Below are 26,681 nucleotides of genomic sequence, written 5' to 3'. Positions count from 1 at the left end.
ATTGCCCGTAGGTGTGCATGTGAGTGCGAATGGTTGTTTGTTTGTATGTGCACTGCGATTGGCTGGCAACCAGTTCAGGGTGTACCCCGCCTCCTGCCCGATGATAGCTGGGATAGGCTCCAGCACGCCCGCGACCCTAGTGAGGAGAAACGGCTCAGAAAATGGATGGATGGATGAATATCTTTGTTTGATCTTAAAATCCATCCATCCATCCATCCATTTTCTGAGCCGCTTCTCCTCACTAGGGTCGCGGGCGTGCTGGAGCCTATCCCAGCTGTCATCGGGCAGGAGGCGGGGTACACCCTGAACTGGTTCCCAGCCAATCGCAGGGCACATACAAACAAACAACCATTTGCACTCACATTCACACCTACGGGCAATTTAGAGTTTTCAATTAACGTGCATGTTTTTGGGATGTGGGAGGAAACCGGAGTGCCCGGAGAAAAACCCACGCAGGCACGGGGAGAACATGCAAACTCCACACAGGCAGGAGGAGGGATTGAACCCGGGTCCTCAGAACTGTGAGGCTGACGCTCTAACCAGTCGGCCACCGTGCCGCCTTATCTTAAAATTAAAATGGGAAAACTATAATAATAAGGAATGCTCATCAAACACCTGTTTGGAACATCTCAGAGGTGAACAGGCTATTTGGGCACAAGTGGGTGCCATGATTGGGTATAAAATGAGCTTCCCTGAATTCATTCAGAAGCAAAGATGGGGCGAGGTTCACCTCTTTGTGAACAAGTGTGTGAGAAAATAGTCGAACAGTTTAAGGACAATGTTCCACAACGTACAATTGCAAGGAATTTAGGTATTTCATCATCTACGGTCCATAAAATCATCAAAAGGTTCAGAGAATCTGGAGAAATCACCGCATGTAAGCGGCAAGGCCGAAAACCAACATTGAATGCCTCTAACCTTCGATCCCTCAGCCGGCACGGCATCAAAAATCGACATGGGCTCAGGAACACTTCAAAAAAACAATGTCAGTAAATACAGTTTGGCGCTACATCCGTAAGTGCAACTTGAAACTCTACTATGCAAAGCAAAAGCCATTTATCAACAACACCCAGAAACGCCGCCGGCTTCTCTGGGCCCGAGCTCATCTAAGATGGACTGATGCAAAGTGGAAAAGTGTTCTGTGGTCCGACGAGTCCACATTTCAAATTGTTTTTGGAAATTGTGGACCTCGTGTCCTCCGGGCCAAAGAGGAAAAGAACCATCCGGAATGTTATGGATGCAAAGTTCAAAAGCCAGCATCTGTGACGGTATGGGGCTGTGTTAGTGCCAATGGCATGGGTAACTTACACATCTGTGAAGGCACCATTAATGCTGAACGGTACATACAGGTTTTGGAGAAACATATGCTGCCATCCAAGCAACATCTTTTTCATGGATGCCCCTGCTTATTTCAGCAAGACAATGCCAAACCACATTCTGCATGTGTTACAACAGCGTGTCTTCGTAGTAAAGGAATGCGGCTACTAGACTGGCCTGCCTGCAGTCCAGACCTGTCTCCCATTAGCATTATGAAGCGTAAAATACGACAACGGAGACCCCGGACTGTTGAACAGCTAAAGCTGTAGATCAAGCAAGAATGGGAAAGAATTCCACCTACAACGCTTCAACAATTAGTGTCCTCAGTTCCCAAACATTTATTGAATGTTGTTAAAAGAAAAGGTGCTGTAACACAGTGGTAAACATGACCCTGTCCCAGCTTTTTTGGGAATGTGTTGCAGCCATAAAATTCAATGTTAATTATTATTTGCTAAAGTTTGAACATTAAATATCAGTTTGAACATTAAATATCTTCTCTTTGTAGTGTATTCAATTAAATATAGGTTGAACATGATTTGCAAATCATTGTATTCTCTTTTTATTTATGTTTAACACAACGTCCCAACTTCATTGGAATTGGGGTTGTACATGCAAATATCTAAGAATTTGACGAGGGGGCCAATACTTTTTCATGGCACTGTATCGCATTATAAAGCCAAGAACCAAACCCTTTATGAGGGTACCCTTGTTGTAAAGTGGTACCAAAATCTTATTTTCTACAAGGCATATCATTGGATGCTTTCAAGGTAAGTGAAAGCATCAACACTGCTTAAGTAACAGTGACTGTATTAGTGATTGTGTTCTCTTTGGCTCGCTTGGACGCGAGCGTTCGGCAGTGCAGAAATACATTCAGGGGATGACTGAAGGAGAAAAGGATAAGCACGGTCAGAGCGATGTTCACCTGCAGGCGCATGAATGGAGAGATGATTACAGTATACCTTTATTTTTCAAAAATACTCTACCCTTCAATTGATATTTTGCTGTGCAACCTTTTGAGTCAATTGCAATACGATGTTTCTATAATTGCAACCTGTATAGATTCAGGACATCCTGTGCCGGCCCCAGAACAGAACAGAACCAACATGTTTCACCGTGGTATAGTATTCTTGTCTTTCTATTCTTCCTTTATGCATCTGTAAACACAGAGCTGATGTGACATGCCAAAAGCTCCAATTTTATCACTTCAAAGGACATTTTCCTCGGAGCTTTGTAGCTTGTGAATGTGCATTTTGGAAAATTCCAATCTCCTCTGTTTCAAGTTCTTTCAGTGACAATTATGGGTTTTTGTTTCACGTCAGGGAACCAACAATTTTGCCATTGCCCTTTGTCTATAGAAAACCACACTGTACCTATTGTAAAACATGGACGAGGCTCGGTTGGAGTTCTGGGGCTGGTTTGTTTAATCCCATTTGCTGTAATACCCTGCACATTTGTGGTTCACTGTTCACATAATAGCGTTTTATTATTTATTTTTTTAACGAGTCCTCCATTATTTGTTAAAAAATAACCCTCAAGTACAGTATTAGCAGTTTTTGTGCTCTATCTGAAATGTCCTAAGATGCCACAAAATTGTGCCAAGACCTTAAATAAGAAAATAGTACCGACATTGGTCCGAGGAAGTATGTTGAAGTGACTGAGAGGCAAGCTTTGTATGTGGGGGGGGGAAGTTACGTTTAGCCTGGGTTGTTAGTGGAGTTTTCTCGTGCACTTAGGGTGCCCTTTTTTTTTTTTTTTTTAAATAAATAATTGATTTATTTATTTTTAAGGGTAATGTTGTAAATTGAGTTTTAAATCATATTGAAATGTTTTGGGATATTATTTTGTAGTATATTTACAGTTTTAACCTTCAATATAGGTTATTTAAAATGTAAGTGAGTGTAAGTGTTTGGTTTTTTTTCCACTATCCACAGCAGGGATCAGCTCCTATGCCCCGTGAATAATATTTTATATACATATTTATCATTGAGTTACCGAAATCTTTTTTTTTTTTTGCAGTGTTTGTCTGAAAAGGTTGTGCAACAAAATCTTTCCGTTAAAGAGAGTGTTACACTATATTTTGCCCAGGCTGGTTATATTTATTTTTTATTTTTTTACATTTCTGTCGGACCACTATTTAATTGCAATGCTTGATTATTATTATAGCGGCACGGTGAACGATTGGTTAGAGCGTCAGCCTCACAGTTCTGAGGACCCGGGTTCAATCCCCGGCCCCGCCTGTGTGGAGTTTGCATGTTCTCCCCGTGCCTGCGTGGGTTTTTCTCCGGGCACTCCGGTTTCCTCCCACATCCCAAAAACATGTGTTAATTGGAGACTCTAAATTGCCCGTAGGCATGACTGTGAGTGCGAATGGTTGTTTGTTTCTATGTGCCCTGCGATTGGCTGGCAACCAGTTCAGGGTGTACCCCGCCTCCTGCCCAATGATAGCTGGGATAGGCTCCAGGACGCCCGCGACCCTAGTGAGGAGAAGCGGCTCAGAAAATGGATGGATGGATGGATTATTATTATAAATTTTTTAGCATATTAGATGTATTATTGCTTCATTCCTTTTCAAGTTAGTCCATTATCTTTGTTACTTTTTCTGTCTTTAACAGCGATTTTGTCCACATTTGATTGTAGCAACATGTAATACAATACTGTAGTCATGCACTCACATATAAAGGATCTCCATCCAGAAGTTGTTCCACCACAGCAAAGCAGGCATATTGCAGTAAGGAGAACACTGCTGAGAGAGCGAAGAGGAGGCCGTACAACTTCCCAAAGTGACACGGCGGGAAACTACACATATACACAGACGAAAAGAACACAGACAAATGAAGGTCACTAAACACTCCTAGAGTAAAGCACAATTAATTTGCTTTTGTCATTCATTTTATATAGTGGTGCCTTGCGATATGAATTTCGTTTGTTCCGTGTGCATGGTCGTAACTTAAAACCTTGCCCAAATGAAATGAATGGAAATTTCATTAATGTTTCCCCCCCCCACCAAAAAAAACCACAACACAAATATTTAGAATATGTTTTAAAACGTAAGACAGCACTCTTTAATATTGTACTTTCGAAAAACATGTAGCAATGACATAATTAAATAGTATGTAAAGAGCTGAACATTTTTGACAGGTTTTTTTGCTTCACTTCAGTGGACATTGTGCTGCTCTTTCTGGTGTGTACATCTTAGCCACCTGGGACATTATAATACAAATAAAAATATGCGCACAGTATTCTACATGGATTCGGTCTCAGCTTCTCTGTTAGTCGCAGTAAAATTAGTCATTCTTTGTAGACCATCTATGTCGTTTCCCATTATGTGTTAGTACTAAGCTAGCAGACTTCAAGGCAAAGTCATGTGGTTGTTCGGCCCAATGACGGCTCGTATTTCGAAGAACTCGCAAGTCGGGTTATTCGTATCTCAAGCCACCACTGTACAAGTATTTGGATAGTATTATGCTTCTGGGTTTGAAATAAAACAAGATGTGATTTTACAGTGCAGACGTTCAGATTTAACAAAAATATATTTGACATTGATAAATTACAGCCATTCAATGTAGAATACCTCCATTTTCAGGTGCTCGCCTCAGTGGTATTTGTGCACTCACCATAATTGAAAATAAAGCCTTCACACCTTTAGAATTATTACTTAAATACTTTGCCGAGACATTGCAGTCAACTTCATTCTCCTCTTAAGTAAATTAAAACCATTCTCGAACGGTTTAGGATTAGAACCTTGAATGCGGCCATTAAGGAATACAATGAATCCCCATTTATCACAGTGGATACGTTTGAGCCCCACCTAGAGAGACCATATAAAAAAATGTGTTTTAAAACATAACTTTACCCTTCCCACATGCTTTAAACACATTGAAAGACACTTTAATTGATTAAAACATCTGCGATTGTGGCTCTCCTTTCCCACAGGCGAGGGCATTGAAAAATCTGCGATGACCGCGATATAGCAGGAGAATTTCAGTTTGTTGTTTCATTATGGGCAGCATGGTGGAAGACACCCGCATCAGATAGCCGTAATCCATTTTAGTGATGGTTGACTTTTGACCAACATGGATGGAATGCAGGCGAAAACTTTGCCCTGATTTTCTTACGCTTATTGTTAATCAGTGATCAGTGACATGTGTTTTGTATTGATTGTTTAGAATGGACACTACTATTTACTGTGTTGTTGCTTTTTTTATTTACCAAAAGATAGTATTCTACTGAGCCCCCAAGGTTATATAGAAGAAAAGAAAAACTGCATTGCCTTGCTAACCTTGAGTGGGAATGCAAAGTTTGTTGTAGTTTTCTGAAAACATTTTCCCGCAAGTTTACTCACGCCACTGCGATGAAAGCAGCCATTCCACCGTACAGGAAGCTGTAGCTGACCACTTGCATGACGAACGTGAAGTACTGAAGGGACAGCATTGGGATGGAAGCGCAAATTGAGAACACCAACGCCAGCAGTGACGTCAGGAAGAAAGAGAGAACTGCAGAATTTAGGTCTGCTTCTTGTTTACTCATTCCTGTGAACATACACACACATATACACACATGCATACACACACAGAAGAAAAGACATCTGACTGATCACTTTTGAATGCACAACTTTCATGTAATCCACCACTACACCTGCCGATTATGCGAAATTCCCCATTACAGGTGTTAGTATATACTGTACTGTGCCATGTCCCCATTTCAATTTTTCCACTTGGATACTGGACATTATTTGGAAAAGCATACATCTTTTTACATGAGGCTTCACCAGAGATGCAATGTGTGTGTGCTAAGTGAGAAGCTCCAGACGGTCAACCACATCAGCCGTACAAGCACCTGCCACATCGGGTTTGCGCTTGTGTCGGTCCAGGATGGAGCCATTAATGGGACCAACCAGCAGTCCGCACATCTGAGTGAAAGCGAAGGCGTTGATGTACTGGCTCACTGCCAACACACAAATGCATGGAGGTGGATGTGTGTGTGATGTGTGTTTGGGCGTGAGCGAATGCATGCACGTGTGCACACCAACTGCTGTGTCTCCGTGAGCCAGACGCTCCAGCGTGGGGTTGAGGGTGCCAATGAACAGGTAATGTCTCAGCTGGATCACACACAACCAGAGGAGGACCAAGAAGAAGAATTTGGACAGAACACACTCACGGAAGGTTTTCTCTGAGGAAGACAATGCAGATGTGATATAAAGGCATGATTTATATGAAGACTGGGTTATAATAATTGATCATTTCACACACCAGGTTTTACAGGTGAATCCTCTGCAGGTGGCCCCTCATCATTTGGCATTTGGAAGTCAGTCTGCACAGCTCCGTTGGACCTCCTTGGTCTTCGGCAGGATGTCCTGAGGTCAGAGAGGACTATCAGAGAAAACAGCGGGTATACTACTGTACTATCTGCTATTAGAGCAAGAGTGACTTGATTTTCAATCTTCATTTCTTGCAGCATGTCCTTAAATGTTACCGTGTTGCAGCATTGAAAAATCAGTTTGACCAATGAGGGATCAGCAGTGATTTACATCACCCATATGGTATCAGCTTGGCCCACTTAGAACCACAACTCTTGTTATTGCCAAGGAAAAAGCAGAAGCAGTTCAAATTAAGTTCCCCTCTAAAGGTTATAATGCATTTTAGGTTCATCCTGAAATTTCACCCAAAAGCCAAATATCCACAACTTTTTGTGAGTAGTGTATATTTAATGTTACACTGCCTCAGAAAGCGTTGGAAAAGAAGAAGATTCATTGAACAATCAAGTATACAAAGAGTGAAACCGCCACTATGTGAAAAAGTTAAACTCTTAAAGGAGACATATTATTCCAGTGGTACCTTGAGATATGAGTGACTAGACTTAACTTCTGAGTTTTTCAAGATGCAAGCCCGTTTTTTGTGTCTCGAGATACGAGCAAAGTTTGAGATACGAGTGCTCTACAGATCCCCACCGCTAGATGGCGGCAGTAAGCTTCACAAAATCCGGCCACCAGCAAGTCACATTGGATTCCTTGCTGTGGAAGGACAATACCAGTTGGTAGTGCTAATGCACCAATAAGCTGGTTAGCTGGTAAATTGTTAACCCTAACCCTAAACCTAACAGAAAAAGGACAATACATTAGGTACAGTCGTGTTTTGTCTTCACATTTTACGCACAGTTTAAAACTCTTTTTTATACAGTACAATAATGTTGAGCAAAAATTTGAGGCAAACATTAAAAAACAAATGTTGATGTTTTTTTGTTTTTTTGGGGGGGGGGAGGGGTTGGCTAGAGCATATTAGTTGCATTTCCATTTATTTCAATGGGAAAAGATGACTAGAGAGTGTTTTGAGATACAAACGACCTGATTTGTCTTTTTCCTCCCACCTTCATCCTTTCATGCCTTATCTGATGAGCAGTGTTTAAGATTCATACCCATACTTGTAGTGGTCAGGCAGCGGGTACGGGATTGAGGTTTTAGGAAACAGGAAGATCGTCCTGAACATGTGATGGATGCTGCCGGTGGCCAAGAACAGGAAACTGGCCCTGAGAGGGATGCCAGATTCGAATACCAACTGTGGGGGCAAAGTGAATACTATCACTGATAAATAAAACCTGGAGTTCGACAAATGCCAAAAGCCATGTACAACCACTTAGACGCACTTTAACGAGGAGGAAGACACCCGAGGAAGAGTCGAAGGCCCCGTTGTAAATAGTGATGATGGTGGAACGATGAGCACCGAACAGATTTGCCACCTTCAGGAGAATAAATTAATTGGATGAGTGTCACATTTCATTGTGTGTTCAAGCAACCTTCTCTTAAGTCATTAATGAATGAACACTAATGCGCCTTTTATCCACAAAAAAGCAACTTGAAGTGCTCTAAGTGCAACTAACACAATGCAAAGCAAAGAGGAGCCTCTGATTCGGCACCCTGTACCAACAGCTCTGCTAATGTTCTCCTTAAATTGTACTTTTCCATCCTTTTTTAAAAATATTTTTTTCTCATTCAGTGTTCATTTTGCAATGTGCTAACCTGTTTTGGACTGTTTTTAGCGATTTGGCCGTGACATTCTTTGGTGGGGAGTATGGGCACTTCTTGCTCTGTTCGTCTGTGAATCGGCTTTTTTTACTTTATTAACAGCCAACAAGTATCAGACCAAGCTTTGCAGTGCTTGAGAGAGGTCTAGTCACGAATGATTTGTAAAATCTGCAACAGTTTAGATGGAACTACGACAGTTTGTCAGACCAACAGACCCAGAAATGCAGTTTACAAAGGCCAGACCTAGTCTATGCTTTGCAAGTCACAAGTAAGTCTCAAGTCTTTGCCCTTAAGTCCAGAGTCAAGTCCAAAGTTGAGACAGGCAAGTCCTAGACTTTGAAACTCAAAGTCAAGTCGCAATTAAGTCCTAGACTTTGAAACAGGGCTTGGAACTTGACTCAGGACTTGCCTGTCTCGACTTCAAGCTCCAGTCAAGACGCAAGTCCTAGACTTTGAAACTCAAAGTCTCGGACTTTGGGACTTGACTGGGCACTGGCCTCTCTCGTGGTTGGGACCTGATTTTGGGACTTGAGGGCAAATATTTGAGACTGACCTGTGCTTTGCAAAGCAATGACTTGGTCCCACCTCTGTTAATCTGTGGAAAATGCATTTAGTCCCATACACGCGGAGGTTCTTCCATTAAATTTATAAGATTGCAATGTGCATTTGCTTCATGCACATGCACATACACACTGTGGACAACATACCAACTTGCCAAGTTAACCGATGCCTTGGTAAATCCTCTACATTGCTGAAAGAGTCACTTGAAGAGCACAAAAATGTAAAATTCCTGACTGCCAACTACCTACCTGCATGTTGGTGAGGAGCAGCATCATGCCACCGACAGCTATGAATGACAGCGCTGGGTAAAGCAGCATGGACATAGCTAGTGGAAAAAGACAAAAATCAGAACAAAGAGCATCCTCCGTGAAGATTTCTATATTTATATGTATACAGTGGAACCTTGATTTACCGGACCCTGATTTAACGGATATCGGAAGTAACGGACCGTCTGGACAGTACATGTGTCCAAAAATAGTTTCCAGTTGTCACTTAAACCAGCGTTGACAAAGTCTGTGAGTTCCAGAATTAGCCACTGTTGTTTACTGGTGCTGAGGTGCAACAGAGGCAGATACGCATTATTAGAACTCCCTCATAGTTTCCAGGCAGCACACGCCATGCTCTAATCTTACTGCCTCCAGGACATGCAATGCTGCACTGAGATTGGCTGCTGTATCCCAGTAGAACACGCCCTACTGATTCCAGACAGGAAAAGAAGTATGTGACCCTTACTCTAAACAAACTTCTTTGTTTTTGTTTCGTACAAATGTGATACATGTTTCAGATGGCCATCTCGTTATATCTGCGTAGCCAGCCCTTCCCACGACACAGGAGCCAATCATGTTGCAGCGGGGCGTGTCCTTCCTGGAAACTATTTTGGAATCCTAATAACGCAGCAGAGACTGGGACATGCGTATTTCCGGGTAACAGATATATAATATAATTAGATCCAACCAACAGACAATGCAGCCCTAAGGGGGGCACAAGCCAGTGCAAACTGTAGGCCGGTCCCAAGGCCGGATAAATGCAGAGGGTTGCATCAGGAAGGGCATCCGGCTTAAAACTTTGCCAAACAAAGATGAGCGTTCATCCAAAGAATTCCATACCGGATCGGTCGTGGCTCGGGTTAACAACGTCCGCCACCGCCGCCGTCAACCTGCAGGGCGCCGGTGGAAATTCAGCTACTGTGGGTTGAAGTCGAAGTCGAAGAAGAGGTGGAAAGCGGGTTCTTCGGCAGAAAGAGAAGAGGAAAGCACAGAGCCTAGAACTGAATGTGGGGACTTTGTATATTGGGACTATGACAGGAAAATCTCTGGAGTTGGTTGACATGATGATTAGGAGAAAGCTTGATATATTGTGTGTCCAGGAGACCAGGTGGAAAGGCCCTAAGGCTTGAAGTTTAGGGGCAGGGTTTAAATTATTTTACCATGGTGTAGATGGGAAGAGAAATGGAGTCGGGGTTATTTTAAAAGAAGAGTTGGCTAAGAATGTCTTGGAGGTGAAAAAAGTATCAGATCGAGTGATGAGGCTGAAACTTGAAATTGAGGGTGTTATGTATAATGTGATTAGTGGCTATGCCCCACAAGTAGGATGTGACCTAGAGGTGAAAGAGAAATTCCGGAAGGAGCTAGACGAAGTAGTTCTGAGCATCCCAGACAGAGAGAGAGTTGTGATTGGTGCAGATTGTAATGGACATGTTGGTGAAGGAATTAGGGGTGATGAATAATTGATGGGTAAGTATGGCATACAGGAAAGGAGGGACAGACTTTGCAAAAATGATTCAAATGACTGAAGTGAACGCTTTTTTCCAGAAGAGGCAGGAACATGGGGTGGCCTACAAGAGCAGAGGACGAAGCATGCAGGTGGATTACATCTTCTGCAGACGATGTAATCTGAAGAAGGTTACCGACTGTAAGGTAGTGGGAGGGGAGAGTGTGGCTAGACAGCATAGGATGGTGGTGTGTAAAATGACTCTGGTGGTGGGGAGAAAGATGAGGAAGACAAAGTCAGAGCAGAGAACCATGTGGTGGAAGCTGAGACAGGAGGAGTGTTGTGCAGCTTTTCGGGAAGCGGTGAGACAGCCTCTTGGTGGACAGGAGGAGCTTCCAGAAGACTGGACCACTGCAGCCAAGGTGATCAGAGCGGCAGGCAGGAGAGCACTTGGTGTATCTTCTGGCAGGAAAGGAGAGAATCCTTGTGTTGGAACCTCACAGTACAGGAAATCAAACAAGGGAAAAGGTTAGCTAAGAAGAAGTGGGACACTGAGAGGACCGAGGAGAGGCGAAAGGAATACATAGAGATGCGACATAGGACAAAGGTAGAGGTGACAAAGGCCAAACAGGAGGCATATGATGACATGTATTCCAGGTTGGACACTAAAGAAGGAGAAAATGATCTCTACATATTGGCCAGACAGAGGGATAGAGACAGCAAGGATGTGCAGCAGCTTAGGGTGATTAAGAATAGAGATGGAAATATATTGACTGGTGCCAGTAGTGTGCTAGGTAGATGGAAAGAATACTTTGAGGAGTTGATGAATGAGGAAAATGAGAGAGAGAAGGGAGAGTAGAAGAGGCAAGTGTGGTGGACCAGGAAGTGGCAATGATTAGTAAGGTGGAAGTTAGAAAGGCATTAAAGAGGATGAAAAATGGAAAGGAAGTTGGTCCTGATGACATTCCTGTGGAGGTATGGAAGCATCTAGGAGAGGTGGCTGTGGAGTTTTTGACCAGCTTGTTCAATAGAATTATAGCCCGTGAAAAGATGCCTGAGGAATGGAGGAAAAGTGTGCTGGTGCCCATTTTTAAGAACAAAGGTGATGTGCAGAGCTGTGGCAACTATAGAGGAATAAAGTTGATGAGCCACACAATGAACTTATGGGAAAGAGTAGTGGAGGCTAGACTCAGGACAGAAGTGAGCATTTGCGAGCAACAGTATGGTTTCATGCCTAGAAAGAGTACCACAGATGCATTATTTGCTTGAGGATGCTGATGGAAAAGTACAGAGAAGGTCAGAAGGAGCTACATTGTGTCTTTGTAGATCTAGAGAAAGCCTATGACAGAGTACCCAGAGAGGAACTGTGGTACTGCATATGGAAGTCTGGAGTGGCAGAGAAGTATGTTAGAATAATACAGGACATGTACGAGGACAGCAGAACAGCGGTGAGGTGTGCTGTAGGTGTGATAGACGAATTTAAGGTGGAGGTAGGACTGCATCAGGGATCAGCCCTGAGCCCCTTCCTGTTTGCAGTAGTGATGGATAGGCTGACAGAGGAGGTTAGACTGTAATCCCCGTGGACCATGATGTTTGCAGATGACATTGTGATCTGCAGTGAAAGCAGGGAGCAGGTGGAGGAACAGTTAGAAAGATGGAGGCATGCACTGGAAAGCAGAGGGATGAAGATTAGCCGAAGACAGAATATATGTGCATGAATGAGAGGGGTGGTGGGGGAAGAGTGAGGCTACAGGGAGAAGAGATATCAAGGGTGGAGGACTTTAAATACTTGGGGTCAACCATCCAGAGCAATGATGAGTGTGGTCAGGAAGTGAAGAAACGGGTCCAAGCAGGTTGGAACTGGTGGAGGAAGGTGTCAGGTGTGTTATGTGACAGAAGAGTCTGCTAGGATGAAGGGCAAAGTTTATAAAACAGTGTGAGGCCAGCCATGATGTACGGATTAGAGACAGTGGCACTGAAGAGAAAACAGGAAGCAGAGTTGGATGTGGCGGAAATGAAGATGTTGAGGTTCGCTCTCGGAGTGACCAGGTTGGATAAAATTAGAAATGAGCTCATCAGAGGGACAGCCAAGGTTCGATGTTTTGGAGACAAAGTTAGAGAGAGCAGACTTCGATGGTTTGGACACGTCCAGAGGAGAAATAGTTCGTATATTGGTAGAAGAATGATAAGGATGGAGCTGCCAGGCAAGAGAAAGACCAAAGAGAAGGTTGATTGATGTCGTGAGGGAAGACATGAGGGCAGTTGGTGTTCGAGAGGAGGATGCAGGAGATAGGCTTACATGGAAAAGGATGACACGCTGTGGCGACCCCTAAAGGGGCAAGCCGAAAGGAAAAGAAGAAGAAGATCCAACCAACAGACGTGCCTCTCGTGCCTACATGGCAGCCATGCTGAATGTGCGTCATTCCATCAAAGGCAATGCTTTGAAATTTGGTGGCCATGCTGAATGTGGTAACATTGCCAGGGCATGCATTGATGTGGCAGCCATGATGGCAGGAGTTCTGTTGTTGCATAGAACTCTGTGAGAGAGAGAGAGAGAGAGAGAGAGAGGGAGAGAGAGAGAGAGAGAGAGAGAGAGAGAGAGAGAGAGAGAGAGAGAGAGAGAGAGAGAGAGATAGCAGCATGGCGGCAGTGTTAACTTTAGAAGGAATACGACACACACAAGTCTTTGGAATCTGGAACATACTATTTTTGGGGAAGTAACAGTTTTTTATTTGTCAAGCTATTTGTCTCTGGCAATGGATTTGGAACTAGGAAGCACACTAATTCCTTGCGTCCTCATGGAAGTGACCCGCCTTGACTTGCCTATGAGTATGTCAACAATATCTACATCAAGCACACCAGCGTGGTAAGTTTGGATAAAATAAAAAAATGTTCTAATATTTTCAAGCTTTTTTATATACTTAGTTACAATACCTTTGTACTTTACTGGGTATTTTGGGCCACGAAAAAAAGTACAAAACAATAATTTTGTACTATACGGTAATAAGGGTGTATACATCCATCCATCCATCCATTTTCTGAGCCGCTTCTCCTCACTAGGGTCGCGGGCGTGCTGGAGCCTATCCCAGCTGTCATCGGGCAGGAGGCGGGGTACACCCTGAACTGGTTGCCAGCCAATCGCAGGGCACATAGAAACAAACAACCACTCGCACTCACAGTCATGCCTACGGGCAATTTAGAGTCACCAATTAATGCATGTTTTTGGGATGTGGGAGGAAACCGGAGTGCCCGGAGAAAACCCACGCAGGCACGGGGAGAACATGCAAACTCCACACAGGCGGGGACGGGGATTGAACCCCGCACCTCAGAACTGTGAGGCTGACGCTCTAACCAGTCGGCCACCGTGCCGCCAGGGTGTATACAACCACAAATAAAAGTGCTTCAATATAACGGACAATCAGATGTAACGGACGACCCCAAGCCCCATTAGTTAGTTAAATTGAGATTCCGCTGTACAGTGTCCAGAGGTCACCAACATGGTACCCAAGAGCACCAGGTAGCCCCCAAGGACCTGATGAGTAGCCCGTGAGCTCACCAGTGATGGGTCACTTCATAGAAATGTTGTAAAAGTGATCATTTGGTAGCCTTCTTCATTAACCAGTACCCAAGAAGTAGCTCTCAGTTTCAAAAAGGGTGGGGACGCCTGGTTTGGGCAATAGAAATATGTAGATATTTACCTGGAGTTGCAAAGGCCAACATCAAGAGACCCCCAGTGTGAAGAGCTCTGGTGCAACAAAACACAAGTCATTATTTGTACTCATCTAGGTTATTGTTTCCCAACCTATATTGAGTCAAAGCAAACATTTTACATCAGAAAAAATATCATGGCACACCACCAAATAAACTTGTTGCGAAAAGTGAATACACAGGTTAATTATGTACCTTCTGACAGTATTTAATTGTTCTGCTTGTCATTATATGTCACTGGCATAGATAATTAAACAAAGATACTTTTTTGTAGGAAATAAAAATTAATTGGCTCAATTAAGGGAAAATAATTTCCCACAGCAAACCCGATGAGCTCTCATGGGGCACTAATGTAACCTAGAGTCTAGGTCATCTAATCTATATCATGATTGCACAGTGATGCAATGTAGAGAGACGGGTTCAACCCTCTAAAAACGTACCTGATGCAGATAAACTTCATGTTTTACTGTCATCGTTTTATGAAATGTAGTTCAAACATAGACTGTGTGGTGTTATTTTAAAGGGACAAAAACTGTCTTGTGAATTTGACACACCACAAGGAAGAGTTTTATTTAAAAAGCCTGCCAAATTTTCATAAATACATTCAAAAAATCACCACAAAAGCGGAAGATGACTATACAGTCCCCTTAAATATGTTATTTTAGCACTCACAATCCAAAGAGCCGAGCCACCAAGGTGCCAAAGCGGTCAAAGATGACACCGTTTAGGAATGTCAGGAAATTATTCAAGAAGGATGCAATGGTGAAGACCAGAGAGAACTGTTCATCCTGCCCCCTGCAATCTGATAAAGACAAACAAACAAACTAACGGAATAAAAACTACAAATATTGCATAACATTCTGGAAATTTACAGACGTTTTTGCAGCAACAACTTAAAGGTCCCGTATTTCGGCTATTTAGACCTCCATAGTGTGAATTTCTAACATGGACCTAGTATAAAAGTGTCAATTTAATTTCAAATAACACCCCAAGTAAGGCCCCTCTGACAGCTACTTCTGTTTGAACCAGTTTTATATCTGCATTGTCCATATACGGCTAAGACCACCCCCTTTCCTCTGGTTGGTTGCCTCTGTGTAGAAGACCCACTTGTGAGAGCACACGTGTTTATTATGTTGACAGCACTGGCTCAGAAGCGCAAAAGGAAGGTGGAGATCTTCGCTACTGATGTAGACAAGCGAATCCGAATGACCTGGTTTCAGGCATCTCAGCAGAAAAACATCTGGACGTCAGGAATGCGTGGACAATTTTAATTCATATTTTACATGTTTACTGGGGCACCATAGAGACAATATTACATTCCAAATAATAGAAAAAGTTGGTTTGGCAAAATATGTCCCCTTTAAAGGTTGTCATTACTGCTGATTCTGAAGAATAGACATTGGAATTGAAATAAATGTGATTTATTCTCCATTGAAATCTTGTGTATAATTATTTTTCAGCATACACACAAAAACATGTAAACTGAGTGAAACACGAAATTTCAAAGACTGTCTAAACATCTGGCCAGTATATGTAAATGTCTGACTGCAAGTGTGCAATTTACAATGAATGTTGAATAATTTGGAGTGCAAATGTACAGTGCAGATAAAAATGACTAAAAACAACTCAACTCTCTGATTACTTCCACCTACAATGCATTGCAAGCTAGCAAGATGGCCATATATATATGTGTGTGTGTGTGTGTGTGTGTGTGTGTGTGTGTGTGTGTGTGTGTGTGTATGCACCATTCTAGATCCTCACCCGAGGTTCAAAACACCAACAAGATCACATAATGTCAAAGGCAGCGCTCTAGTCCATCAGAACTAAGATTGAGACTTTGCATGCATCTGCATCATATGTCACCTTGATCAGAGCTGTCTCAATCCTGTGGTGGGGCCTAAATCCATCCATCCATTTTCCGCGGGCGTGCTGGAGCCTATCCCAGCTATCTTCGGGTGAGAGGCGGGGTACACCCTGAACTGGTCGTAAGCCAATCGCAGGGCACATATAAACAAACAACCACTCGCAGCCACATCAACACCTATGGGTAATTTAGAGTTTTTTTCAATTAACCTACCATGCATGTTTTTGGGATTTGGAAGGAAACCAGAGTGCCCGGAGAAAACCCACGCAGGCATTGGGAGAACATGCAAACTCCACACAGGCGAGGCCGGATTTGAACCCGGGTCCCCAGAACTGTGAGGCAGACGTGCTAACCAGTCTCCACCATGCCAGGCAGCCTAAATCTGGATTAGAAATTATTAAAATCATTCCTGGACAGAAGAAGCAAATTAGTATCCAATTTTCTATGACCTTACAGTACCTTAGAATGGCAGGTTTGATATTGGACAGCACAGACTTTAGAAGTCTACTGGGTGACTCATCAAGGCAACTCTTCGATGGACTCAAACTGCAGATGCTCTTTGACTGTTTTTGTCAGTGACAGGTGTGATATTCTGATGCCTCGGAGTCGTCCGTCAGTTGTCTCACACCACTTCTGTTCTGGTGTGGGCCTTTTCCCTTTAAACAAGCCTTCTCCTTGTCAGACAATATCAAAGTTCTCAATGAAATGAAGTTGTCTGGTCATATCAACTCTAAACAGCCAGGTGTTCAACTGAAGCGGCCGGCTGAATTTGTTTATCCTCCTGTCAATGTTTGGGAGAGGTCCAATCATGAAAGTTGGTACTGCCACTTTTTCAAGACTCTCAAATAATTTATTGAAGTCTGGATTCCACGAGGACCATTTCATGAAATCCTTTTTCTGTTTCTAAGGCAAAATGTTTTTGCTTGTATCGCATACATTTCTTTTTGATAAATCCAACAGTTTTCAGAGGGACAGTTTGTTTGGAATACTCCTTGAATACTCATTTTGAGAAGACTGTAGTCACTGTACTTCCAATTTCTATTATTTCTCACAAGTTTTAGTTAAAAATGACAACAGCATAGTTTTTCTTGAGTAAATGTTGGCAACTTTCGAGCAGCTGCTAGAAAATGGGAAATGGGGAAAAAAAATTAAGTTGAAGCAGGAGCAAGCAGAGAAGAAACTGCACAGGTGAAAGTAGAATAACTCAAACTCAGAGGGGAGAAGAGCAAACTGACCTTGGATCTGCGAGCTATTACTGTTTGTGGTATTGACACAAAAAGAGCCAAAGAACCCCTGCGACTTGAAGATGAACACAAGTGAGGCCCACCCGAACATGACTCCTGCAAAGAACAGACACTCCACCAGGCCTGTGATGAAGGTGAGCACTTGTACTTTGAGTTGCTTTGAACATAGCAACATCATTCAAGCTTCGTGAACACACACCTGGCAAGGAGGAGATGATACGAAATGATAAAAATCTGCACCTGTTAATCCTCTGTCTACTGTATGTTGAATCCACATTGACTAATAGACTATGTTAACTCTAACATACTGTTCAGGTGAAAATTGACCTGTTTTTGATATTTGACGGCAATAAAAATACCCTAAATGCCATTCTTTTACCCCTACATTTGATGACTTTTTCTGAAGTGATCTAAAATACACAAAACTGAAAATATTTCAAAAGGTCATTCTTATGTACAGAACCTTTCCAAAAAATTTGAATATCATGGAAAAGTTTATTTATTTCCATAATTTATTCAAAAAGTTAAACTTTTCATAGATTATAGATTATTATGAGCATATTCCTGGCCGGAAGGGTTAGAATATCATGGAAAAGTTTATTTATTTCCATAATTTATTCAAAAAGTTAAACTTTTCATAGATTATAGATTATTATGAGCATATTCCTGGCCGGAAGGGAACATACTGTGCGCATGGAAAGTGAACAGTATGTAAGGGTTAAGTTACCACATCAACCCAAAACAAAAATAATACAGACCTTGTCGTTCCTCAGCAGAGGTCCCCACCTGCTTTCCTAAATCCTGTCACTTTATCACTGCCTCAAACACTTCCTTTATACAGAGCAACTCCTCTTTGTTAATCTGCAATCGCTGCGCAAATGTCATGTGTTATTGTTTTTGTCAACTGGCATTCTCATAATCTAAAAAAATTACATACTTCAAGCTCATATCAGATCTACATTTGTTTGCTTGACAGCTGTCTTGGAATGCCCTTTTTTTCCTGGCCGATGTCCAAACACAGGCACTTAACTTTAATCTCGGTCAAAGTCCGTCATTCACAAGATCAACACGTGACGAAATCGTATTTCACATAGTGATCCCACAAACTAGCTGCATCAGAGCCAGAACTGAAGATCTGGCAAGAACTGTATCTAATGTCTTTTCCCTTTCACACAGAACCCAGTGGTGGAAAGGTACTAAGTCCAAATACTTTGTTATTGTATTTATATTAGATTTACAGGTATCTGTACTTTACTTGAGTATATATTTTTCTGATTTTACACAAATTGCACAGAACCAGGCTTATCAAAGCTTCCATCGGATAGCTTTTTTACTTAATGAAATTTCCATTCCATCAGTCCTACCATCGCTGTTTCATCCAATTCCTCCATTTTGCTAGTCGAGCTCTGACGTGTGCGTCAGTGTAACCAGTCTTCTAGGAAATCATGTATTGACAAAGGTTCCCTGTTGTGAATGTGATTAAAATATGTTAATTCTTGTATTTTATAAGGGTAGGGTATGTCAAAACCCTGTCTTCGGAATCCTCAAAAGAGGGTGCTAGCCTCACAGCGAGCAACCTGGACTTTAGAACGCTGGACGCTTCCATGTTGGCAAACTATAGACCCATCTCAAATCTCCCCTTCATTGCCAAGATTGTCAAGAAAGTATCAACTCAGCAATTTCATGAACTTAAATGGACTTTTTGACAAATTTAAATGAGGTTTCTGCACTCATCACAGTGCAGAATCAGCTCTTATCAAAGTGCTAAATAATATAAGGTTGAATACTGATTCGGGAAAGGTGTCAATTCTGGTCTTATTCTCAGTGCGGCTTTTGAGACGGTAGATCATAATATAATGCTGAAAAGGTTGGAAACGTGGGTAGGACTAAATGCAACAGTCCTTAAATGGTTCAGGTCCAACCTGGAGGAAAGAAGCTATTTTGTAACCAATGAAAGTGTTCAATCTCATCCAATGGCAATGACCTATGGGGTCCCTTAAAGGTCAGTTCTTGGACTCCTCCTGTTCAGCCTGTATACAGTATGCTAGCCTTTAATTTTGACTATCATAGCTATGCAGATGACACACAGTTATATCTTGCAGTGTCTCCAGATGACTATAGTTCAATTGAGGTGTTGTGTCACTGTCTAAAACAGATAAATAACCGGATGAGCCAAATTGTCTTCAATTAAACCACAATAAACTGAGATAACTGTTTTTGGCAGTAAAGAAAAGAGGATTGCTGTTAGTAAATACCTGGAGTCACTCTCTTTAAAAAACAAAGAACAAGTCTGGAACCTTGGTGTACTGATAGATTCCGACCTGACTTTCACAATCATATCAAATCAATTATGAAAACAGCCTGCAACCAGCTGAAGAACATATCCAGAGTGAAACCTTGACTTGACTTGACTATTGTAATGGTCTTCTGACTGGACTCCCCCAAAAGAGCATTAAAAAGCTGCAGCTCATTAAGAATGCTGCAGCTCAGGTTCTGATCAGAACAAAGAGGTCAGAACATATTACTCCAATTCTAAAGTCTCTACACTGGCTCCCTGTCATCTTTAGAATAGATTTTAGTTCTGCTACTGGTCTATAAATCACTAAATGGTTTAGGTCCTGAATACATGAAAGAAATACTAATGGAATATAAACCCAGTGGGGTTCTGAGATCTAAAGACTCAGGTCAAATAGTGGAGCACAGAGTCCAAAGCAAACATGGTGAAGCAGCATTTAGCTATTATGCTGCACACAAATGGAATAATTTGGCAACAGAAGTGATGTCAGCCCTGAGTGTGAACATTTTTAAATCCAGGTTAAAAACTATTTTTAGAGCATTTCTACATTGTACATCCTCAAACATGTCCACCACATTATTTCTTGTTAAAAAGCTAAAGATAATAATTTTGGTAACAGTCCAAAACATATGATGTCATGAAACTCATCAGTGTAGTGACATGTCGATCGCGAACATTCCCGTCGCGAACGCTCCCCTTGTCACCTCCAAAAGAGGGGTTTCTTTTTGGTCGTGTTCCTCCCTCTCATCGATGTACAGCTTCACACAGCCTCTTGTCTCTGTATTAAGGGGGAACAAAACTCTAGACCAGTGATTCTCAACTGGTGGGTTGGGACCCAAAAGTGGGTCCATGCAGAAGCCATAGGGTGCTGAAATCTATCCATCCATTTTCTGTACCGCTTATCCTTACTAGGATCACAGGCATGCTGGAGCCTATCCCATCTGTTTTCGGGCGAGAGGCGGGGTACACACTGAACTGATCGCCAGCCAATCGCAGGGCACATATAAGCAAACAACCATTCACAGCCACATCCACAGCTACGGGTAATTTAGAGTTTTTTTCAATTAACCTACATGCATGTTTGTGGGATGTGGAAGGAAACCAGAGTGCCTGGAGAAAACCCACGCAGGCATGGGGAGAACATGCAAACGCCACACAGGCGAGGCCGGATTTGAACCCGGGTCCCCAGAACTGTGAGGCAGACGTGCTACCCAGTCGTCCACCATGCCAGGCAGCCTAAATCCGGATTGGAAATTATTAAAATCATTTCTGGACAGAAGAAAGGAAGTTAGGATACAACTTTCTATGACCTTACCAACCTAAAAACTACCAAGTCTGGTGAGTGGCAAACTAATACACGTTTCATCCATCCATCCATCCATTTTCTGTACCGTTTAACCTCACTAGGGTCACGGGCGTGCTGGAGCCTATCCCAGCTATCTTCATGCGAGGGGCAGGGTACACCCTGAACTGGTCGCCAGCCAATCGCAGGGCACATATAAACAAACAACCATTCACACTCGCACCAACGTGCAATTTAGAGTCTTCAATCATCCTACCACGGATGTTTTTGGGATGTGGGAGGAAACCAAAGTGCCCGAGAAAACCCACACAGGCACCGGGAGAACATGCAAATTCCACACAGGCGAGTCCGTGATTTGAACTGTGAGGCAGATGTGCTCACCAATCGCCCACCGTGCCACCTGCTGAAATCTACACCTTCAAAAAACAACTACCTGCCTTTTATCAAATGAAATGTGAAACATTGAATAAATGAATCATCCATTTGGTAACAATACATTTTGAAAATATAAGTAGTTCAAATTTGCTCTTGAAAGTTATTATGAGGATATTCTTGACCCAGGTCAAAATTGAGCCAGAACATACTGTGCGCATCGAAATGAATAGTATGTCAGGGTTAAGTTGCCACATGTACTCAAAAAGTGATACAGACCTTGTAATTCCTCAGCTGAAGTCACCAGATGCTCTCCCAAATCCAATCACTTCATGACTGCCTCACACTCTTCCTTGATAAAGACCATCGCTTCACTACAAATCTGCAATTGCTGCACAATTGTCATGTGTTGTTGTTTTTTTGTCAACTGGCATTCTCATAATCGAAAAAAGTTACATCCTTCAAACTCATATCAGATCTACATTTGTTTGCTTGACAAACGTCCTGGAATGTACTTTTTTCCTGGACGATGTCCAAACACAGCCACTTAACTTTCATCTTGCTCCAAGTCATTGAACCAAGTCATTTACAAGGTCAACACGTGACAAAAGCCTATTTCACGCAGTGATCCCACAAAATAGCCGCATCAGAGCCAGAACTGAAGATCTGGCATTTATCTAGATGCCTTTTGCCTTGCACACATAACCCAGTGGTGGGGAGTAGCGAAGTACAAATATTTTGTATTTGTACTTAATTAGACCAGTTCAATGAACCGCCTCCCGCCCAAAGATAGCTGGGATAGGCACCAGCAGCCCACGACCTTAGTGAGGATAAGTGGTAAAGAAAATGGATGGATAGATTTACAGGTATATGAGTATTTATTTTCTGTCAACTTGTTACTTTGGCTCCCTATTGAAAACAGATATCTGTACATTCTAGTCCTAATTTGGTCAAAATAGGCCTGTTATTTTTTTCCAAATTCAACAATGATGAAATAACGTAAAACATTTTTTTAAATAAATGGAGAGAGGTAAAGTCAACCACGGTTGAGATCTTGATTGACCGAAATCTTGGTGTCATAAGGTGGAGAAAAAAACAGGGACAGCAGCGTCATGGAAGAATGTGAACCAGGGAGCATTAACGATGACCGCACAGATCCCAATGATCCTAGGAGCTAAGTCGTCTGGGGTTTCACGCTCCTGGTAGGGTCACCCATGGCAAACCGCTCCAAGGTGAGGGACCAGACAAAGCACGGCTCCAAAAACCCCTATGAAGAAAGAAACAAATGGATCTAGGTTTCCCTTGCCCGTCACTGGGGGCCCCCCTCTGGAGCCAGGCCTGGAGGTGGGGCTCGGTGATCGACTGGATAGCACATCTGCCTCACAGTTCTGAGGACCAGAGTTCAAATCCCGGCCCCGCCTGTGTGGAGTTCACATGCTCTCCCCGTGCCTGTGTGGGTTTTCTCCGGGTACTCCCACATTCCAAAAACATGCGTGGTAGGTGTGAATGTGAGTGTGAATGGTTGTTTGTTTATATGGCCCCTGCCATTGCCTGGCAACCAGTTCAGGGTGCACCCCGCCTCTCGCCCAAAGATGGCTGGGATAGGCACAAGCATGCCCGCGAAACTAGTGAGGATAAGTGGTACAGTGAATGAATGGATGGATGGATCATCACCGGTCCATTATATAATCAAAACATTCTGAGAATATGGAGAAATCTGCACGGAAGCGGCAAGGCCGAAAAACAACATTGAATGCCCGTGAGTGCCCGTCTATCCCTCAGGCGACGCTCCATTAAAAAAACATGGGCTCAGGAACACTTCAGAAAACCTTTTTCAGTTAACACAGTTTGTCGCGAAATCTACAAATGCAAAAGTTAAAACTCTACCATGTAAAGTGAAAGCCATATATCTACAACGGCCAGAAACGCTGCTGGCTTATCTTGGCTCAAGCTCATTTGAGATGGACGAACGCAAAGTGGAAAAGTGTGCTGTGGTCTGAGAAGACCACATTACAAATTATTTTTCAAAGTCATGGACGTCCTGTCGTCCGTGTCATGAACGGAACAAAGGATAGGACCCAAAAATGCACGACTCCAAAACAAATGGACAGTTTCAAAAAAGAGAGGTTTAATATGCGGGCAGAGGTCGGTACACAGGCAGGCAATCCAAAAAGGCAACAGTATCCAAAAACATGAGGCAAAAAGGTGAGGTCGATAATCGGAACAGGGTCTAGTCTTACTATTAGTCTTTGACGTGGAAACAAGGAATGCTGGAACGTGACGACAAGGTACAATGAACTGGCGACAAGAAAGAATGATACACGAGGTTAAATGCAAGGGGTAATTAGGGTGAACGAGGCACAGGTGGTGAAGATGCTCTCAGGAGCAGGTGTGTGTGAAACACGTGGAAGACAAAAACTGGAACACACACCCATGACAGAACCCCCCCCCCCCCCCCCCCCCCCCATTAACGGCCGGCCCCAGACGGCCCTGGAGCTCCTGGATGCGCAACGTGGAAGTCCCGAATGAGTGAGTCAGCCACGATAAACGCAGATGGCACCCACGAACGTTCCTCAGGCCCGTAGCCCTCCCAGTCCACCAGATATTGAAAACCCCTCCCCCTCCGACGAGATGACAACAGCCGCCTCACAGAGAAGACAGGGCCCCTATCCACGAACCTGGGGGGAGGAGGTGGCCTGGAAGGCGGGACCAGAGGTGACTCCCGGGCGGGCTCGAGCAGGCTGACATGAAAAGCAAGGTGAACCCAGATCGATTTAGGGAGCCTAAACTTCACGGTGACAGGGTTGATTATCTTTGTGATGGGGAAGGGCCCAACGAACCTGGGAACGAGCTTACAGGACTCCAACCGGAGTGGAATATGCTTGGTGGAGAGCAAACTCGCTGACCCACTTTGTAGTTCGGGGCCGGTGTCCTCCTACGATCAGCTGTGGTCTTGTAGGACCGTCCCTGGCGCAGCAACATCTGGCGGGCTCGCTCCCAGGTCCTTCTGCAGCATCTCACCAAGGTCAATGCCGCTGGAACTGTGGACTCTGGGGCTATGGCAGGAAATAGAGATGGTTGGTAAAGGCGATTGACCAGTAGATGCAGAGGGAAGGGAATTGTGAGAGAACTCGACCCAAACAGCTTCTGAGGCCAGGATTGTGGCTCCTGTGAAGCGAGACATCGGAGCCCAGTCTCCAGGTCCTGGTTCAGCCTCTCGGTTTTTCCGTTGGTTTCAGGATGAAACCCAGATGACAGACTGACGGTAGCACCTATTAGACTGCAAAACTCCTTCCAAAATCGTGAAATTAATTGGGGGCCCCTATCAGATACCACATTCTTGGGAAAACCATGAAACTTGAATACCTGGTTAATCAGCAACTCGGCAGTGTCTTAGGGGAGTTTCAGAAGTGCAATGAAGTGTGCCATCTTAGAGAGCCTGTCAACAACTGTGAGAATGGTGGTATTACCTTTAGAGGCCGGTTATCCTGTCACAAAGTCTACGCTAATGTCTGACCAAGGACGTTGTGGTATTGGCAGGGGTCGCAACTCCCCAGAAGTACGTTGACGAGAGGGCTTGTTAGCAGCACATACCTGGCAAGCATTGACGTAATCGATATCATCCCTCCTAACATTAGGCCACCAAAAGCGCTGACCACAGATTGCGTTTTGGCAATGCCTGGGTGACATACAGTACGGTTAGTGTGAGCCCAGTGGATGACTCTTCCCCTTAAGGTCGGAACCACATAAAGCCTGTTTTCAGGGCAATCTTCAGGGCTAAGAGTGTTCTTCAGAGCCTCTTTAACCGCAGTTTCAACATCCCAAACAAAAGCAGAAATAAAACATGACTTGGGCAAAATAGTCTTAGGGTCGGAGAAAGAATTCTCTTGGCAGAAAATACGTGATAAAACATCTGGCTTACCATTTTTAGACCCAGGTTGGCAGGATAACATGAAATAAAATCTAGACAAGAACAGAGCCCATCTAGCCTGCCTCGCATTTAATCTTTTAGCAGATTTAATATACTCAAGGTTCTTGGGATCTGTCCATACTAAAAACGGAGTCTGTGCCCCCTTTAGCCAGTGCCTCCACACCACCAAAGCCACCTTGACCGCCAGCAGTTCACGGTCACCTATGTCATAATTTCTCTTGGCTGGAGTCAGTTTTTTAGAGAGATAAGCACAAGGATGTAACTTACCATCGTTGAGAGAATCCTGGGAGAGCACTGCTCCTATACCGGCATCAGACGCATCAACTTCTACCACAAACTGCTGTTTGAGATCTTGCAAAGTGAGGATGGGAGCGGCGGTAAAGCTCGATTTTAATTTCTGTAAAGCTGATTGACAAACCGGGTTCCACACAAAGGGTCTGTGTGGGGAGGTAAGATCATGCAAAGGCGAGGCTATAGAACTGAAATTGCTGATGGATTTACTGTAGAACTTTGCGAACCCTAAGAACCTTTGCGTGACGTGGGGGTAGGCCAATTAATCACGGCAGCGTCTTTGCAAGGGTCCATTTTGAGCCAGCACGAAACCCAGAAAATAAACGGACGCCTTGTGGAACTCACATTTCTCAGCCTTGACATATAGTTGATTCTGCAGTAACCGCTGCAATACAGAGCGGACATGAATAATGTGAGTCTCCTCATCCGGGGAGAATATCAAAATGTCATCCAAATAGACAAAAACATACGCATTCAACATGTCACGCAGGACATCATTGACAAGGTTTAGGAAAACAGCTGGAGCGTTAGTGAGTCCAAAAAGCATTACCAAATACTCATAATGTCCCGTTGGTGTGTTGAAGGCTGTTTTCCATTCATCCCCCTCCATTATCCTGACTAGATGATACGCATTTCTTAAATCTAGTTTGGTGAAAATCTTGGCTCCCTCCAGGAACTCAAAGGCGGTTGAGATGAGAGGAAGAGGGTACCTGTTATTTACAGTTATCTTGTTGAGACCCCAGAAATCGATACAAGGTCGCAGGGTCTTGTCCTGCAGTTTGCCTACCAAGCGAACAGATCTGCGGATGATGCAGTCAACATGGGACTGCACTTCATCCTAGAACACCTCGACAGTGCAGGGACCTACGCGAGGATCCTGTTCGTCGACTTCAGCTCAGCGTTCAACACCATCATCCCTGAACTCCTTTCATCCAAGCTTCTCCAGCTCAGCGTCTCACCTGCCATCTGCCAGTGGATTTACAGCTTTCTGACGGGCAGGACACAGCAGGTCAGGCTGGGGGAGGCCACCTCATCCACACGCAGCATCAGCACTGGGGCGCCCCAA

General features: G+C 43.5%; 1 protein-coding gene across 1 annotated transcript; it reads right to left on the bottom strand.

Annotated features, from left to right (window-relative positions):
* Window positions 1-1,403: 1,403 nt before the first annotated feature.
* Window positions 1,404-18,395, bottom strand: LOC133485120 (equilibrative nucleobase transporter 1-like). The gene is made up of 13 exons (XM_061788494.1): window positions 18,181-18,395; window positions 17,414-17,621; window positions 14,987-15,116; window positions 14,305-14,351; window positions 9,145-9,221; window positions 7,957-8,049; window positions 7,729-7,868; window positions 6,567-6,670; window positions 6,343-6,486; window positions 6,154-6,261; window positions 5,660-5,846; window positions 3,990-4,113; window positions 1,404-2,239 (listed from the first exon to the last, which is right to left on the bottom strand). Exons 2-13 carry the CDS (start codon window positions 17,598-17,600, stop codon window positions 2,108-2,110), a joined length of 1,473 nt encoding a protein of 490 aa, XP_061644478.1. The 5' UTR covers window positions 17,601-17,621; window positions 18,181-18,395; the 3' UTR covers window positions 1,404-2,107.
* Between the last annotated feature and the right edge of the window lie 8,286 nt (window positions 18,396-26,681).

Source organism: Phyllopteryx taeniolatus, chromosome 10 (assembly GCF_024500385.1).
Source record: "Phyllopteryx taeniolatus isolate TA_2022b chromosome 10, UOR_Ptae_1.2, whole genome shotgun sequence".
In the NCBI taxonomy this organism is placed as follows: Eukaryota; Metazoa; Chordata; class Actinopteri; order Syngnathiformes; family Syngnathidae; genus Phyllopteryx; species Phyllopteryx taeniolatus.
This window is presented reverse-complemented; position numbering and strand designations above follow the sequence as displayed.

Bases quoted from the DNA above. Each gene is read 5' to 3' on its own strand.
- LOC133485120 (XM_061788494.1), bottom strand. From the start codon at position 17,600: ATGATGTTGCTATGTTCAAAGCAACTCAAAGTACAAGTGCTCACCTTC. The intron at 9,222-14,304 runs GTAAATATCTAC...TTTTTCCACTAG, and splicing joins GTTGGCCTTTGCAACTCCAG to CTATGTCCATGCTGCTTTAC. The intron at 6,671-7,728 runs GTATGAATCTTA...CTCTGACCTCAG, and splicing joins CCTGACCACTACAAGTATGG to GACATCCTGCCGAAGACCAA.